Source organism: Dipteris shenzhenensis, chromosome 29, assembly GCF_047967505.1.
Source record: "Dipteris shenzhenensis isolate YYH24624 ecotype China chromosome 29, Dip_SZ_1.0, whole genome shotgun sequence".
Lineage (NCBI taxonomy): Eukaryota > Viridiplantae > Streptophyta > Polypodiopsida > Gleicheniales > Dipteridaceae > Dipteris > Dipteris shenzhenensis.
The window spans coordinates 31,682,151-31,701,145 of NC_141624.1; the positions used below are offsets into that span (position 1 = coordinate 31,682,151).

Below are 18,995 nucleotides of genomic sequence, written 5' to 3' on the forward strand. Positions count from 1 at the left end.
CCCAACAATATCTGCTGTAGTCGTCGATGAAGGTCAAGTAATAAAGTGAACCATTGATGCTGCGGGTCTGGGCATAACCCCATACATCTGTATGAATTAAATCAAGAATACCTCGTGCACGAGAGGTACTTCTGACAAAGTTGGTTCGCTTTTGTTTGCCGAAGCAGCATGCTTCACAAACTTTTCCAAGAAACTGTAGCTTCGGAATCCCAATTGCCATATTTTGATTCCTGAGATCTAACAAGTACTTGAAGTTGACATGACCATATCTCTTATGCCATTTTGCAGATAGTGGCATCTGTTGCATTTGAGCTGACATGGCATGCTTATCTGGTACTGTAGCTAGCATCCTGTACAAGCGTCCTTCCTTGACACCTTTTGCTACTAGCTGACCTCTTTTGGATTTGTCTCTGATAGTGCATTCATCACCGTCGAAGATGACTTTGTAGTTGTGTTCCGTCATTTGACCTACTGACAAGAGGTTCTTGCTGAGCTTCGGAACATAGAGCACATCTTTGACTAATCCTTTTGTACCAGTGAAATTATTCATAGGGATAACACCTGTCCCTTGAACCGGATTCGGTGTATTGTCTGCTGTGTAGATGACATTCTTTTGACCTTCTAATGGCTTCATTTCTGTGAACCATTCCTGATGATTTGTCATATGAGATGATGCACCGCTGTCGATGTACCAAGGATCCTGTTCCACTTGGTCGACTTGATAACTGAAATCTTCTTTGGGATTGAAATCAGTGTCTAGGTGCATTGTATCAGTCTGATGCAATTCCTCACTTGCAAGAAACATATTGCCATGTTCATTTGCAAAATGACTGTGACTAGAATGTCCACCACGATGATTTCCTCTTCCTCGAGAATTCCCTCGATTACTGCTGGATTGACCGCTTTGGTCATACTGCTTCTTGCGGCAATCTCTTTCATAGTGTCCAAACTTGTGACAATAGTTGCATTGAATGTTTGACACATTGGTGGATGCATTCCCTCGTCCTTGGAATCTTCCTCTGTTGGAATGATTTCCTCTTTGCTGATTTTGATGTTGCTGAGGATGCTGCTGATGCTGATGCTGATTCTGACTTTGATTTTGACCACTTTTCTGATATGATCTACCTCTGTTTCTGCCTTTGCCTCTGCTTCTGTCTGAAGCGGTGAATGCCTGATCATTAGAATGACCTTTACGTGCTTGAATGGCCTGAGTCCTGAGTTCTTCACCAAGTAGAACTGACTGAAGTTCTTCCAGTGTTGGAATTTGCCGTTGGATGGCAATACTCTGGACCAGATTCTCATATCCTTCTCCTAGTCCATTCAGGATTACTTGAACCATTTCTGCGGGATTCATAGTCTCTCCTGCTGCTGCAAGTTGATTGTTGTAGTCTGTGATGCGGAGTACATAAGCATGACCGGTTTCATTGCTGTTGCGGAAACTCTGGTTGATCTGGTTTCTCAAGGTGAGAATCCTGGATGTGTTCTTGGACTCGTAGAGAGCTGCGAACATATCCCATGCTTCTTTTGATGTCTTGACTGTGTTGAGCTGTGCTAGCATGACATCTTGCACATTCTGCTTGATCAGGTGATAGGCATACTTGTCTTTCTTATCCGATTCTGCTTGAGCTCGGGCAATAGCAGGATCTGCTACTGGTGCGGAAACTGTTTGTGTAGATGTAGATCCCGTTGCTGGTGCTGTGACAACAGATGGAGTAGAGCTACTGGTGGCTGGATCGGCCAATGGTCTAGGTATGGATCCATCAACATACTCCCATTTGTCCTGAAGCACAAGAATGGTCTCCATTCGGTATTTCCATGTACCGTAATTGGAGTTGTCTAACTTAGCAGATGCCTCCAGATTGAGGTTGCTAGTCGACATGGTGCAAACAATGTACTCAAAAAATGTCCTGGAAAAACTCTGTATGAATCAACTGCAAATACACTGAAGATGCCAAGTGAAATCTCTGTACCGTCGGTGAAGATAGAACTGCAGTAAATAAGATCTGACCTGTATTACAAGGCTTGTGGCAATGATGCCGAGAATAGCCAAGAGGCTTTACAAGGCTGAAAAAATGATGTGCACGATGCCGTGAGATAGCCAACTAGGCTTTACAATGGTGGCATGTGTGTGTGAAATCAAGTGCTATCTGCCCACTGAATCAATCTGCAATGCCTCTGAACTCTGAAGTCTGCTCACTGAACTGATGAACATAAGATTTCAGGTAATGTAATGATGTGAAATCGGATGTGAGCGTATGGACTGACTCCGAGTAGGTACTAGTAGGGAATTTCGGGCATGGCTTAGATTGGCAACTTGGGGAATTCAAAGCGTCCCCTCTATGGCGATCTAGTCTACTCTGATCTAGATCTAAACCAACCGTCGATCGATGAAAGAGCAGCAAATAATTCCTTTTCCTTTGTTCTTTTTAAGTGCTGGGTCAGATGCGTCGATGTAGAGGCAAATGTGCGTGAAGGAAGTGGTGTTGTCGGCGAGGCTCAAATGTGAGTGTAACTTGCACCGAAATGTGCGCGTGATGTAACGAGCGCGTAGAGCACGAAAAATCGAGCGACTTTCCTTTTTGGAGCACCCTCAAATTCTTCCTGGATCAAGAGATATGACTTGATCTAGGTGGAGGGGCAAAAGGAGTGCAAATGGTGCTCAATGATGATGTGTCACTGTGAGTCACATGCAGTGATGATGTGGCACTGTGCTTAGCAAGAGGTGTGCCAGTGAAGCTCTGTGCTGAGGTGGCAGGGGTGTGCACATGCAGTGTGTGCACAGTGTGCCTGGCAAGGGACTGTGCCTGCAGGGGTCAGTGCTGACTGGACTGCTGAGGTGGCACAGATGATGTGGCAGCTGACGTGGCAGTGATGACGTGGCAGTGATGACGTGTCACTGATGACATGGCAGGTGACGTGGCAGTCGGTGCTGACGTGGCAGATAGGATTGGCTGATGACGTGGCAAATGATAAGATGGTGACGTGGCAGATGCTGGAGTCTGCTGACGTGGCAAGATAAGATGCCACGTGGATCAACCCTATCCTTTCCTAACTGCACCAGGGTTAATCTGAACCCAAGGTGGGTGTGGTTTGAAGAGTGCCACGTGGACTTATCTGCCACGTGGCAGGTTCTCTCTCAGAGAAGGAGACTCTGGAGGTCGATGGTCGACGACGACGATGACGGGATTATGCGATGGAGATGGCGCCTTGCGATGAGATTCGTTGCGACGTTGTTTCGTGGAGCCGATGTCTGGGGGAGGCACGCTTTTTGCTGGAGCAGGCCAAGGAGCTCGTAGGGCTGTGGCGCTGGCGATGGAGCCGTCGGTGGACTGGCAGGAGCCGGGAGCCCGTCTGAAGTCCGTGGCTGGAGGTTGAAGGCGTAGCTTGTGTAGAGCTTGTTGTCGGCGGTCGTTGCGTTGAGTTTGTTGTTGAGCTGGGTCGACGGCCGCTGGGAGGTAGGAGTCCGAGAAGGAGCTCGCAGTAGATGGTGTTGAAAGGAGCTCAATTGGACTTGCAGCTGTTAGTTTAGATCTGAGGTTTCGGTCGAAGCTTCCGTCGGTTTGAGGTCGAAACTAGTCTCAAAACTGAGGTCTGAGGTGCGGAGCGAGGGAAACCCGTCGAAGTTTTTCCGAAAAACAAGTTGAGTCGCAACCATGTCGGACGAGCTTCGCTAGCCTCTCCGCCCCAAGCGCAAGACAACCTACGTCGACTACCTGGTCAAGTTTCGATGGATCCTGGTCATCTTCGTCATCCTCCCCATCTCCTTCACCTTCGATGTTATGACTGTTTGAAGGCTTTAGATGGGCTGGCGGCTCGCGTTGATTGCTGAGTCTATGGAGACATCACAAAGAAGTCTTTCAAGGAGATAGGCTTGCCTCGACTCGATCGTAGAAGCCTGAGCTGTAGGTTCTCTGGAACACTCGAAGTCTTTGTTGGAAGTGTTGTGTTGCATGTTTGCTACCTTAGACAGTCCCCGTGCTCAAGGGCTCCTTGGAGAAGTCTCGGCTTTCCCTTCTTCTCTTTTAATACAAACCTTTCACTCAAAAAAAAAACTCTCAACATGGAAGGAAGCTATCTCTTTCTCTCCCTATAGGAGAAGAATCAAATCTCTCTCTCTCTCTCAGAAGGTAGAGTAGAAGAACAAACTCACAAATCTCTCACAAGAAGAGCTACTCACTCTCACGGAAGAATGAACGGAATAGAGAGAATGAATCTCTCAATGAAACTCTCACAAAATGAATGGACGGAAATTCCTCTCACATGAACGAAAATCTTTCATCAACGGAATGAAAGATAGAAACCTCTCAATCACTCTCTCACACTCTCAAGAATCGCAATGTCTCAACGGAAGACAAGGGAGCTCTGATACCATGACAAAATATGAAGAGGGGAGAGGAGAAGAGTGGAGATGAGGAGAGAGGGCACAGCTAGAGAGCACACCACAAATGACTAACTGTACACTAGAATTAGTTGAAAAAATAGAATATATACAAACCCTTTTAGGGTTAGGGTTAGGGAAGCTAACCCTTTCCTTTATAGCACTCTATAAGGTTAGTGCTATGCACATATGATCACGTGATGGTGCTATGCACACATGATCACATGATGTTGAGCATGAACTCTCAACACCTCGGTCATATACCTCGATCGAGGTATTGTATGCCTCATGTAGGTCATATACCTCGATCGAGGTATTCTATGCCTTGCATATTGTCATGTGTATACATGTGGCTGATGTGGCACCATGCATGGTCATGATGTGGCAATATAGTCTCTTCCATGACATGGAAAGGTGATGTGGCATGATGAGTTGGCATTCATGAGATGGTAGATTGAAATGGAAAATTGAGGTGGAGGGATTGGTGATGTGGCAAGGTTGACGAGGTATGCCAAGGTGGCAAGGTGTGATGACATGGCTCATGATGTGGAATGATGAGGTGGCACATGTGGCGGCACGTGTGGCAATGTAAGGTGACATGGAAAGGAGTGATGTCACATCTCCTTGATGACATGGCACCACGTGGTCTAACAACGTGGCATGGTTTTGATGACTCAGCCTTCCGCATGGGCAGCATGCACACTCCAAAGGCTTGCCACTAGGGTCGGTGATGCTCCTAGCCTATCTCACCAAGCCTAATACCAAGCCTACCTTGTCTTGGTATTAGGCTTGGGTGGCCCTTTTTCCCCCACAAAAGGGAGATTTCACTCTTGGAGGCCATATCGTATGTTTCCCTTACTCAAATTTAACCAAAATTTTTTCCTCTTATTCATCATGCAGAGGACTAAAAATATTGACATTTTTGAAATGTTTGGTCATGTTTGAGAATTAGTAGATTTATTTTTAATTTTCTTTACTGATCCTCTAAGGAGTAAAAGTAAAAATTAAACTTCAATCTTCCCAACTCTAACCGTTGGATTTGGGATTTGATGATTGAACCACACACCCTTATGTACCTACTAACATTCCACCGAATTGGATTTGCTTAATTATTAAAAATACTAAAAAAGTGTGGTGTGCTACTAAAATGCATGTATTTTATGACTTTATTTATTATAAATAATTATTTATAATTAGATAAATCATTTAAAAAATTACCAATAAATCAAGTTAAGCTCTACATAATGCAAAGAGACCACTTCAAAGTTTCAATAACATTTAATCTAAAATGAGTGAGAAATTTAGAATTTAATATGACACTCTCTGTTTGTGACAAACGTGTGACCACCTTGGAACCATGCCGTGTGACACAAAGAAATTTTTTGTGTGTGCATCGAATTTTCGATTAGACTATACCATCGTGTGCACAATAGCAAGTGTGATGTTGTGTCAGAAGAGTTCAAAGACTAGATCCATAGGGAAGTAGGTGAGATTTGCATTTTTGTGTGCTAAAAAGCTTGTTTTTCCACCTCCTAAGGATTGGGGAGTGAAAAAAAAGTGGACACCCTTAGCTTGCTACTTCCCAGAGATCTGAAGCATACATGGAGATGATTCAAAAAGCATAATATTCAAAGGATGCCTCATCTTGTGGAGGCACATCAACTGAAAGTAGATTGGCATTTTTTGTCTTTGAAGTTGCTTCCTTTTTGGCTCTACAAAACTTTTCATGATGATTGTTTTTGCCTAAGTGTTTGCATGGATTGATCTTGAAGCAGTCTTTTGAGAGGTGATTAGTCTTCCCACAATGATTGCAAGGTGAAAACTTGCCCTTCTGGATTTTTATGGCATAGGCTGTATCATTGCCTTTCTGGAGTTCCATGTGCCTTTCTTCTTCTTGAAGAGCAGAGATAAGACCTTCAAGATTAGGATTAGGAAGATTTTTCAAAGTGGTAACAACATGATCATAATCTTCACGCATACTTTTGAGCAACATTGCCATAACATCATCTGTAGTGATAGGAGAGTTGATAGAAGCAAGTTGAGTCATGAGACTCTGCATGTAATTGACATGGGCAGCCAAAGGAGTGCCACTAACCATCTCCAATTCAAAGAAAGCAATCTTAAGTGATAATTTTGAGATGTGAGAGCTAGCACCAAAAATAATGTCAAGCTTCTGCCAAGCTTCTGAAGGAGACTCTAAGTCAGAGATGTGACGAATATAGTCATCTCCTAAAGCAAGAGCAATGATGCCATATGCTTTCTCCTCTCTAGCAAGATCTCTTACCGGGCGTGTTGGAGCTGAGGATTCTCCAGCATTGGAGGCTGTTGAAGAAGAAGTTGAAGCCGGTTTGACAAGTCCCCAGAGGTTTTCCCTCATTAATGCAAACTTGACCTTCATCTGCCATGTGTGGAAGCCCTTCCCATTGAACTTATCTATATTCAATATGGTAGCCATGAGAGGGTCTAACCCATGAATTGGGCAGTGTCTTCTCTCTTACAAGGCTAGAATAACAACTGAAAAGCTTCAAAATATAAGCATTTAATGTAGCAAAGACTTGTGACCAAAATTCAATCAATGATGCTTTCACTTACATGCTTCACAGAGATGGCTAAATGAAAGCTTTCCAATCAAATCTAGGTATAGCAACTTACAAGAAAGTTGTAGCCACAGTTGTACTAATGCTTTTCAAAACTTCAAAACCTCAAAAATGTAAAGTAGCATCTAATGTAGCATCACATTCACAACCTTGTCAAAACTGTCAAAAATAGAGGCCTGAACTTGGAGGGCTTGTATCTCACTCTCCAAAGCAAAGAAAAAGGGGATTTTTGAAGCAAAAGAAAGCTCTTATACCAAAGAAAATCCATTGAGGAGGAGAGGTGCAATTCCATGTCGCATCACCGCCATAGCTAGCTTCTTTAAAGTCGACTGGTTTTTTCTTGTTTTCTCCTTGAATATGCAGCCATTGCTACTCAGATTTCAACACAAGATAGCCCAAGGTATGGAGAAGCTTCCCCTAAAAGGAATTAGAGAAAGGTGGAGCTAAAACAGAGAAAACGCAAAAGAGATGTTTGACAATTTTTGAGAAATGACGACCAACAGCAACGTCCGTTCTTCGATTCCTTGTAGCTGAAGATTTTCCCATTTGAGAGGTATCTCCAATAGGAAGGGCTTGGAGAATGGCAAAGAAGCGGAGGAGAACAAGCTTTAGCAATATTTGGGAAGAAGGGGAAGAAATGGTGAAGATGAAGAAGAAGATGGAGAAGAAGGAGATGATGTGGCACAAATGGGCTCAAGGAGGATCAAAGGGCTCTGATACCATGTTGGTAAACTGAAAAGAAAGCATGGAGTGAACACAAAGTGAGAATTATTGCTTATGGAATGAAGAAAGGTGAGGTCCTTAAGTAGGCACCTCTTACATGATCATTGACATCATTGATGACCTCTGAGCTCCACAATCATCTCCTCAATCTGCTCCTACATTCTCTCAATCATCCTATGTGGCTTCTATCACCACCTAACTGTGCTTATGGGCACCTAACTGTGCCTCTAGCACACACACATAGAAACTAAGGTGTGCCTAAGGCATACACCTTGAGATATGCCAATAGCAAGTACCTTGGTCTATCTGTACTTACACTCTGAGGCCTGTGCCTTGTTGAAATTTGCACGAAGCGTTCAAGTTTCCAATGCAAGATATGGATTCTTCTTCATGTTCAATAGACTGCCTCACCCATCCTTGGGTTCTCTCCCATTTTTTGCTTTCATGGCTTGGATTTCTCGGGGGGGTCACTATGTATAAACCCTCTATATCATGTGCATTCAAGGCCTATTTCTAAAATCCCTCATCTGTAAATTTTTCATTAATAAAATGTACCCTTTTTCTATACAAATCTGTAAAATTTCCCCAAAATTATTTTAAATACTCCCTTATGTAAATTAACTTTTGTAAAATTTAGATATTAAAAATGTCCTTCTGTTGAACTCATGTGACAGGGTTACATATGATGAGTGACCCCCCCAAGTTGGATTTGAACATCGAGATCACGTATTTCAATGATTCTATTCCTTTGCAAGAGATTCTTGTGGAGTATATGGCCGAAAAATGTAGTGGAGGGAACGATAGTCACCCGTGACCTACGAAAAGGACTTTTACGATTAGCATGAGTGCCTCTTGGACCCCCCTTTGTTGCTTTGACTTGTTTTGTTTCATGCTCAGTTTTGCAACTCACAATGAAACTAGTTTATCATTCCATTGTATACACTTTTAGCAGTATCTGTAATCTCCTCTGCGGTTTCACGTCTTGAGGCTTCATGTAGACATTGCCAAAAAAAGTTTGTGTAGTGCATCCTGTATGGTGAGTGACGAGAAGTGCAGATCGAAGAAACATGAGGCCGAGGCATCAATCAAGGCTGAGAAAACCAATGAAATGGCAAAACCCTTAGGGAGAACGAAGAGCTATGGCATGATGGAGGATTCCAATTGTTTATGCTTATACTGGAGTGGAGAAATGTGCAGGTACACAGATAAGCACAAATTGATCACCAAGCTAAAATGGAGATGACTTGTGCAGAGATGATTAGTGCACACAGACAAGCAGACAGAGTGGTGGGTTTTCTCATTGTCAACTTCGAGGAGGGAGCTCAATGCTCATGAATGGAGCACTTAAGTTGGTACTTGGAAGCACAATGTACCTTGATGTCTAGAGCTCAGGGTACAAACGATGCAATAAACAAGTGCACCGAACTAAAATTGGTGAAACATTAGCTGGGATATGGCTCTTCTTAACTTTTTGACAAGATATGTTGTCAAGAACTTTGGAGTTCTACGGTGCTTGTACCTAGAAGTTCCTTCAGTGCTCATTCCTAACCAATAGATAGCACTGTTTCTTCACAAATTCTCACGATGGCTAGAATTGTGAGAATAAACCCATCAAACCATCATCCATCAATTTGGATCTCTTGTGTCTCAACTCTCGATTCATCGATATTGTATATTAATGGCACAACAAATTTCTTGTAGTTCATAACAAACCTTCCAAAACAAAACTTGCAACAGAGAGTTGTGGGGGATGAGGGATGAGCATACCAGTAAACTCAATCAAATCCTTGATTTGCCACTATCATTCGATGTATTAGATGTAAGAACGCTATAGTGTTGAGGTCAAAACACATAGAAAAATGCAAGGGGCATAGATGAAGCGACTAATTCATTTGAGGATAAAATGAGAGAGGGACGAATTCGTTTTGAGCTTCCAAAAGGATGCAATTATTTATGAATTCATTTGAGGAGGAGGTCAGAGAGGGCAAATGAAGGAGGAAGAAAGGAAGAAGCATAGGACGTTAGGAAGGGGGAAGAAGAGAAGGCAAGAAGGCAAGGAGGGGGACGCAAGGGGATGAGGAGGCCTTAGGAAAATTTGAAAATTAGCGGCCAATATACCCCTTTCGTCGATGAAAGGGGTCTATTGGCCTCTAATTTTCATGAGAGCTCAAGATGAAAGGGGTCTATTCGCCTGTAATTTTCATGAGAGCTCTTTCTATTTCATGGTAGCTTATGAAAATTAGAGGCCAATAGACCCCTTTCCTCGACAAAATGGGGTCTATTGGCCTTTAATTTTAAAATTTGCAAAGCTCAAATAGTAGGATCTTATATTTGTAGATCTTGGCATCCCTCTTCCCTTGTAATGAACATTTTTGTTGGCGAGGGACTACCACGTGTCCTCGATCACCCATCAATCCTGCCCCTTTATTAACATTGCCCACCACAAAAACATTCATGTATTTTGTCGTCTTTATTATTTCAAATCATTACAATCAATGCGTTTATTTTATTCACCATGACAGGAGGAGATACTGGCTATGGAAACACTACCAAACCATGATGATGCAAATTGGAACCATGACTTATAATGGTTGTCATAGGAATTCAATTGCTAATGAGAATGCAGAAATGATGAGTGATCATTTAATTACAGATTATTACTTTGACTATGTGAGGTTTATAATTTTCATAATTGTTTAGGAAAATTATAAAAAATAGAGGTCAATACCTCTTTCATTGACATTACAATGAAAGATCATTTTTATCAATGGTTAATGAGAGATAGAGGCCAATAGACCCCTTTTGGAGACAATAATTTTTATTAATGGTTAATGGAAGATAGAGGCTATTGAAGGTATAGCCTCCACCCACGTGGACACTGGCCATGGGATAGATTAAATACACCTCTAGTAAGAAGGAGTTATTAGAACAAGGTAGTGGGATCATTTTGTAACTGTCCCTAATAGCACTCCTTAGTGGCCTGATCCACCACATAATGTTTTTGACTATGACTGTTATATTTTTGAAGGTTAGTGTTGCCTTACAATAGTCGAGCTAATCTCGGATGCCTATAAAACCTTGTATCAGCTCCTGTTGAGAGTTTGAGTTGTTGAGTTGATATATTCTCTGCCAAAACATAATATACAAGAAGCATACTACCTTTCCTCTCTGTCCTTTTTACATCTCGTGATAGTCTTTTATAGTCTGATTACTTTTCAACTATACTCCGACTGCTGGCACCTTGTTGTCAGGACTGGAGATGTGTTTATGTTTTTTATTTATTTGAAGACACTTTGAACACATTGGCGATCCTATCAGCGTTCCTACCCTGAATTTCCCATTTTTGCTCAAAGCACAACAAGCGACACTGTCGATTACGACGTGAAACAACAAACAAAGAAACATACAAACCACAACCCCAAAAACAATGAAGCTCCCAACTACATTGTAGGACTATCAAAACATCTACACATTTGTCAAAGAAGCTACTACATAGGACCGGCACACCACTCATGCAAGTATGGATTTTCGTTTGACGTACATTTGTCCGTCCTAGATCCCCACATGCAAAGATGGCTTTACTTTCATCCTACGTTCGAGCATCGAAACATCGTTCCTTACCATCCAGTCATGTTGCTCCTATGGGGATCCCACTTGCATGCTCAAAGCCGACAAATATGCTAACGAGTACAAACAACATCATAACCCACATACGGTAGCAATTGTCAAAAAACATAGGAAATTCTATCCTAGTGAATGCACTAGTAGAGGAGGATCTCACAGTGCTACTTTACCATTTGTGCATATTCGTATTCAAAAGCAATACTCTGCCAAAGAGAACTTGCACTAGCCTCCACATAGTTGTCATGAAGCGGTAATTGTAGAAGCAATGGCTTGAATCCAGAAAGACTCAAAGAAAGACCCCAACAAATGCAACAACAATCAAAAAACAGTTGAAAGTTGGAATCCTATTGGAGAAGCGAAGTACGACAGCAACATCAACAAGGCACCAAAACAAGTACAGTACATCAAGATCAACAAGGAAGATCATAGCATCAACATTACAATTTCACTGTGAAGGTAGCATGCAAGCTTAGTTGACATCGGCACATTACTACCACCTGGTAAGCTACTGTAATCCCACCTTTCTCACTTTCCTTTCATGGAACGACTAGCCCATGTCCGATAGCTTCGGAGAGGAAACATTGCCTCGCCATATTGGTATAGCATATTTTACACAAAATAGAGCTCGAGTAGAGACTACTTTCCAAACAGATGATCCAGAGGATGATTATATTTCTAATGGTGCAAGTTCCTCTGATAATTCCCTACATAGCGAGGAGGTGTACAAGGCAAAAACTGAGCTAGAAAGATTAATGCTATCCACTCCAACACATGAATTACTCCAAAGAACACTTGCCAATAATATTGTAGCCAATGTCTTTGTGACTGCAAGGAAGCAACTAAATTTCAACCCCTTCCCACCACCTCCAAAGAAGAAGAAAAAGAAGCCTGTCAAAGTTCCAAGTTCAAGTTCATGCTCATCACAAAATGTAGAACCCATTGGACTAAGCTACAAAGTTCACTAGCAGAAAGGTCAAGACCCTGATAGCCATGTTGGGAAATTTGAGACAAGGTGGACAGCTAGTGGATTTGGACAACTGCCAGATGATACCAAGAAAGAGCAATTTGCTACGATGTTCAATGGTAAAGTAATGAATTGGTTTATGTAGTATGGTATTGTACATTTTCACACTTATGATGAATTGAAGATTGCTTTCTTAAGTCATTTTAGGAAAGAGAAAACACAGAGGACATTTTGAAAAAGCTGAGAACAATGAAACAGAAAGATCTCATGGTTGAGGACTATTCACAGATGTTTAGAAACCTCACCAAAAGGCTAACAACAAATCAAAGGCCTAACCACAGGAGCAACTGGGAGACTATTTTTGCAAAGGATTAAACAAGGAGTTGAGAACTGTAGTAGCTGCCAGGGACCCTAGCTTGGAGGACAAAATTATTTTAACAATATGGTGGAAGCAACCCAGAGAGCAGAGACAGGACTCAGTATAGTATCAAAATCCAAGAAGATAAAAAAGAAACGTCATTCAGATTCAGAGAGAGACACAGATATTGAATTAGAGGAAGATACTGAAGATGAGGAAGACGACTCATCAGAAAATGATGAGGATGATGAAGAATACTCAAAGAAAAAGAAGAAAGATGAAAAGTAGAAGCTGAAAGAGAAATCCATGGCAAAAAAGACATCAGACAAAATCTCCAAGTTGGAGTAGATGATTAAAGACCAACTGCAAAGCTTAAAGCCACCCCGACAACAACAAAAGTTTCCATGTGAATTTTGCAAAAAGGACAATCATGACAAAGAAAGATGCTGGTACAACCCCAATTGCAGAGGCAAAGTACCACCTTACGTTCAGTAACAACAGAATCAAGCAACAACAATCCTTACTAATCAAATATACCAGTGGCAAGACCACTACAACAAAGATATCAAAATGCAGCTCCAAGAAGGCCAAATCGAAAACCACGGGGGAACCGGAAGCAAAAGCAAATGCAAGACCAAGCTTGCACCTACTGTGGTATGGATGGCCATTGGCAAGGTCCACCATGGCTTTGGTGCAAGCACAGGGAAGAAAGAGGTATACCCATTATTCAATATGATGGAAGAAACAATCAAAATCATGAGCAACATCCTCCTCCAAGAGTACATATGGTCTCATCCATCAGGAGTACAACTACAACAATCAACGCAATCAAAGAAATGTTCAGGCTTTGGCAGTTACAAGATTGAAGAATAGAAAGCCATTACCAGGGCTAGGAGATGCCCCAAGGGAACCAGACAAGCCAATGAACTGGCCAAATCAAACCGAGACAAGGAACAAAGAATTGCAACAAGTACTATAGAATAACGCCTCATAGGATGTCAGAAAAGAACATTGGAATAACAAAGACAAAGGGATAATGCAGTACCAATAGATCCGAATGCAGTCCGATGATAGTCTGCCCACACAACAACAACAACACAAAAATCATGCTATAAATTTACAATGTGGTAGCAATCCATCAGGGCAGTTTCCCAGAAAGAGCCAACATCCACAAAATACTTAAGTCAAAAAGCAAGTCCAAAACAGAAAACAAACTTTCATGTTGAAATAGTGCTAGAGTTCCTAGAATCACAGAATATAATTGAACAGACAGAACAATGGACTATGATCCAGGCCAAAACAACTCCAAGAATTGAGGTTACTATGACAAGAGCCCAAGAGATGCAGCAAGACACTATCATGAAAAATGAGGACAACACGCTCTTATTCCAAGAGTTAATGGACTCCAAGGTACAAATTACTCTTGATCAACTACTAAACTTGGTTCTAGCTTTCAAACATCAAATTTGTAAAAGATTGCATCTAGGATAGTCACATCCAGCAAAAGCTCAACAACGAAGTAATTATGAAGAGGACATTCCCGATATTTACACATCAACAATTGAAGATGTGGACTACCAAGTACCACTCATTGATGTAGACTACAAAAGGTAGAGAATCCCAGAAGTATTGGTTGATGGAGGCTCAAGTCTCAATATCCTCTCATAAGATTTATTCAAAAAAAATTTGCTGTAGTGAATTGGTTCCAGCTGTTAGCTCTTTCCTACAGCGTTCGTAGGAAGAGCTGGGTATTCTATGTTGCAGGGTTCCGAGGCTTTTTGTCACCTACAGATATATTGGGATTGTCGGTTGTAGTATGTGTAGCTTAGGACCTCGAGTTGTGTTCCGGTGAGAGACGTAGGCTTAAGTGTGGTAAGCAAACAAAGTGCAAGCATGTGTAAAAGGCACGTAAACCATCTTTGTTGAGGTAATGAAGGCTTTCGCCTTCATTGGGGGTTGTAGGGTTTAGGGAGAGTTTAAGGGTTCAGAAGAAGGTTCCAGGGTTTAGAAAGAGTTCTAGGGTTTAGGAGGAGTTCCAGGGTTCAGAAGGAGGTTCCAGGGTTCAGAAAGAGTTCCAGGGTTAAGAAAGAGTTCCAGGGTTCAGAAGGAGGTTCCAAGGTTTAGAAGGAGTCCAGGGTTAGAAGGAGGATCCAAGGTTCAGAGTAGAGTACATGGTGGAGAACTCATCTCCCTCGTAGATCATGGAGTTTAAGGGTCTAGGAAAGCATAGGAGTGGGAGAGGAGGAAGGTGTAAGAGCATGGGTGAAAGAAGAGAGAGGAGGAAGGAGGAGGAGGGAAGAGGAGGAGGGAGGGGGAGGAGAGAGGAGGGAGGAGGAGGAGGAGGAGAAGGAGGGAGGAGGAGAGGGAGGAGGAGAGGGAGAGGGTGGGTTGCAGGGTTGGAGGAGAGGGGAGAAGGGTTGCAAGGTTAAGACATGCTTTTGGACGTGCAGTGCAAGGAAGCATGGACACTTGAGACAAATTCTTGGAATACCAATGTAGAATCAACACAATGTCCCAAGAGTGTGGGCTTCATTCCATTATGGGGTATTTATACAAGTTGGAGAGCTTCTCTCTCTGCATGTAACACAAAGTCGTATCACAAAGTTGTAACACAAAGTTGTATCACAAAGTTGTAACACAAAGTTGTAACACATTCTCTCTTCATGTAGAAGTTGTAACACAAAGTTGTAACACAAAGTTGTTACACAAAGTTGTTACACAAAGTTGTAACACAAAGTTGTGTCACAAAGTCGTAACACATTCTCTCTCTTCATGTAGACAATCTCGTAACACAAAGTTGTTACACAAAGTCGTAACACAAAGTTGTGTCACAAAGTTGTAACACAAAGTTGTATCACAAAGTTGTATCACAAAGTTGTAACACCTTCTCTTTCTTCATAAGTTCATGTTGGCACAGAGTCAACATACTCCCAGATCCATTTTATTACCCGTCCTCGAGTTATGGCTTATTGCGATCACGTACTTGGGTTGCCATGTTTTTAGTCCAGTGGCTGTGGAACTTGTGTCGTGCCAGTCGATCCTGCTGTAGAGCCTTAGCACCATACAATTTTTGCGCAGTTTCCAGGTAGCCTGTATCTACCATTTGCTCGAACAGAGATATGTGGCGTGCCTCCAAGAAGATCACTCTTTGATAGAGTCAGCTTGTAATCTGAGCATCAATCCGTTCATTGGGATTAAAGGTGAGTGGAGGCAAATTGGAATCAAGGTAACATGGGACCTCCAGAATTAATTCTAATGTTTTGCAGAATATGGCACTTTGGTGAAGGAAGCGATCAATGTTGCCGCGCATTGTTTGTTCATGCTGCTGAAGTGCTCGGATCATGGTGCCTTGGATATTCCATTCTACACCAGAGTAGGGTTCGATCATTGGCCAATTAATGACTCGATCTTCGGCCAAAGTGTGTATGTTGGCTTTCCATTTTTTACGCCGTGGAACTGCATAGAACTTGGGATGGGTTCTGAGACATGGAGGTGCCCATAAGTACTCCTTTAAGAAGATTACATCAAAGAGCTTGGGACGGCGCCAATCAGGTTGTGGATCCAATTTGCTAATCCAACCTTCACTTATTTGATGCTGACGAAGGTTGGTAGGAAAGTTACCCAGGGTCCATCCACCGCGAGTTTTCATATCAGGATATTTGCTCCAAAATTCCTTGATGGGGTTACTGGGAAGTGGTATCTCATCAAAATCATACCCATCATTAGAACTTGGCATGGGTGTATGAATTGGATTATCCGCGGATCCTGATATTCAAAATCAAATACTGCATCATTTTTTGCTGATGGAAGCACCAGAAGTGTCGGAGGTGATGACGGGGCCGGGAGAGAATTAGGGGACATGGGGGAGAAATATGGCTGAGTGATAGTGGCGGAAGGGGGAGCAGAGGGGAGGGGGGGAAGAAATGGGCAAATGGTTTGAGCAGCTTGGTAATCCTCAAGGGTAGGATTAGCAAGGGAGGGGAAAAAGCTGGGTGTGAGGGGCTCGTAAGTTTGTGATTGTTGGGTAATGGTGAGAGGCATGAGCAAAGAGACGATGGAGGGAATAGATGTTAGGATGGAGCTCGAGGAAGGTTAAGAGGGTGGTAGCAGCAAGGGGAAGTGAGGTTATGATGTTGGCAGAAAGAGTGGTTAGATATGGGAAGTTGAATGTGAGATAGGCCTTGTCATCTTCCGACACTTCTTTTTGCTGGTGCGATGGGATGATCAGTTGCATGGGTTGGATGTCGGTCATGTCGTGCCGTGCAAATAATAGGGATGGCCTTTGTAGCAATGGCAACAAACCTGCAATAACCCTGAGGGGAGGACTACCCATGAGGCAGACATATGCAATGAAAGCATCCGTCCTGAGTGTTATAAACCCGGCATGTGTAGATAGGCAGAAGATATTCTTCTCATCTTCAGACAAGTCTTGGCAAATTATGCGCAAGGTTTTAATCCCGATTGATCGTTTCCAGTTGATTTTTGGATGAGCAGATATGATCCGGAGTTGGAGTTGCTTCCATTGGATAAGCACGCGTGCGTTGAGGTGATCTTCCACTTGTAGAGCAGCCACAAGCTCTTCATACACCACGGTTGTGCATTGTAGTAGGGCGTCCTTGGTGTTGTCTCCCAATGCCTCATTGTTGTGCACTAGCAATTGGAGTTCAAGCTTGGAGATGGTTATTTTTTGGGAGTGCATCTCATTCATTTTTTCTTTGTACTGATGGTAGATGGTTGTGTATGCCTCCTTAAGCTTTTTCATTTGCAAGGTGACCTTTGCCTGTTGAGGAATGTCTTCAGTGGTATTGGACCATTGGTCCAAGACCTGGGCTTGTGAAGTGCTGGCCTCTTGAACAGTAGCAAGTTGGTCTTTTAAGAGTCGGCATTCCCTTGTAAGCTCATCAATGCTAAAGGCACGTACTGCCAAAGATTGTTTCATGTCTTCAAGCTTGTCTTTGCAATCCTGGAGCTCTTCTTCTTTGTGAATGAGAGTAGCTTGTGCCACTACCTCTGTTTGTTGCGCATGTGCAGATGTCAGGGAGTTATAGGATGTCTATAGGATTGCCATTACTTCTACTGCCGTAGTCAGCTGTGTTTGACTTTGATGAAGGCTATGGAGGTCGGATTCCTTACGGCCTTCTCTTGAGCTTGGAGAGCCTGGTTCATGCGCACTTCTTCTACCTCCTTCTCATCTATCTGTGCCCGAAGTGCCTTGACCTCTATGGCGATTTCCTGGAATTGGTCTTCGATTTCTGATGCCGTCTGCCTTTCCAATTCTCTTGCATATGCTTCCTTAGCCAAGCTAGTGAAGAGTTCTGAAATTTGGATCATTTGGCTAGCCTGATGTTGGAGAATGACAGACGGTGATGAGGTCTGGCGATATTGCTGATACAAGTGGTGCCCATGTAGCCATCCCGAGGATTCTGTAGTACTTGGGGGAGGTTGTTCCAATGGCATTTCAGTCCCTTGTGTACAATAGTCATACTGCTGATCTGGCACTAGCTCTCCTTGGGGCTCATCGACTGGCATGGTGTCGATGGGCGGTTCGAGTGCTGATGTGGTCTCAAGCTCTGGTGCTGATCGTTCCTTAGGTTCGGGTGCCAACCTTGTCTCGAGCTCAGGTTGGTGCTGTTGGTGGAGACATAGTGGTTGCAGTTGTGCACCGAGCTGTAGCATTTCCTGGGGCAATTCCGCAATCCTGCTTTCCAGAATAGGTACTTCTGTTAAGGCATCTGTACTTATCAATGTGATAGCTGGAGCAGTTGATGACGGCTCCCATACTGGTGAGAAGTGTATGTCCAACTCCTCAATTGGCTTTGGAGACTGGGGCAGGGTCATTTCTCTTTCTTGTAGTTCTTTTTTGATGATTATAGCCAATAAGTGTGGAATTTTACATTTCTGGCCTGAAGAACCATCGAGTTTTTTGGTAAAGAAAATGATGAAGTGTTGGACCCAGTTTTGTTTTAGCTTCCTACTCAGCAAAACAAATGTGCGGAGTGGAAGGGAGCATTCCTTGCCGTTCTTTATTCCCAGGATGGTGGATAGAAATTGTGCTGCTTCCTTGAGGCGAGGGTCAAGGATTGTGCGAAGCAATATGCCATCTCTATGGATCAGGGTACCCTTGGTGAGGAGAGACTGTACTTCGATAAACTTTGCATCAGCAGACCGTTTAGGGTATTGGCCACCTTGTTTTGGCAGAGAGAAAGCCCTTTGAATGACCGTACTATCGAGGATAATGTTCAGTGGGCTCTGCTGTACAGTGATTGTACCGTACTTGCCATCCGTTGCATTGCTGGAGTAGTAAGAGTGGAGAAAGTCCTTGATGTAGGTGGTCATGATAGGACTATCCTC

At 42.9% G+C, this 18,995-nt stretch overlaps 1 protein-coding gene across 1 annotated transcript in view; it reads left to right on the plus strand.

Annotated features, from left to right (window-relative positions):
* LOC147882711 (phosphopantothenoylcysteine decarboxylase subunit) overlaps positions 1–12,932 on the plus strand; it is a 196,023-nt gene extending 183,091 nt beyond the window's left edge. The window contains 1 exon segment of the mRNA XM_087400487.1: positions 12,747–12,932. Within this exon segment, the coding sequence (XP_087256613.1) occupies positions 12,747–12,932 (186 nt within the window).
* Positions 12,933–18,995: the final 6,063 nt, after the last annotated feature.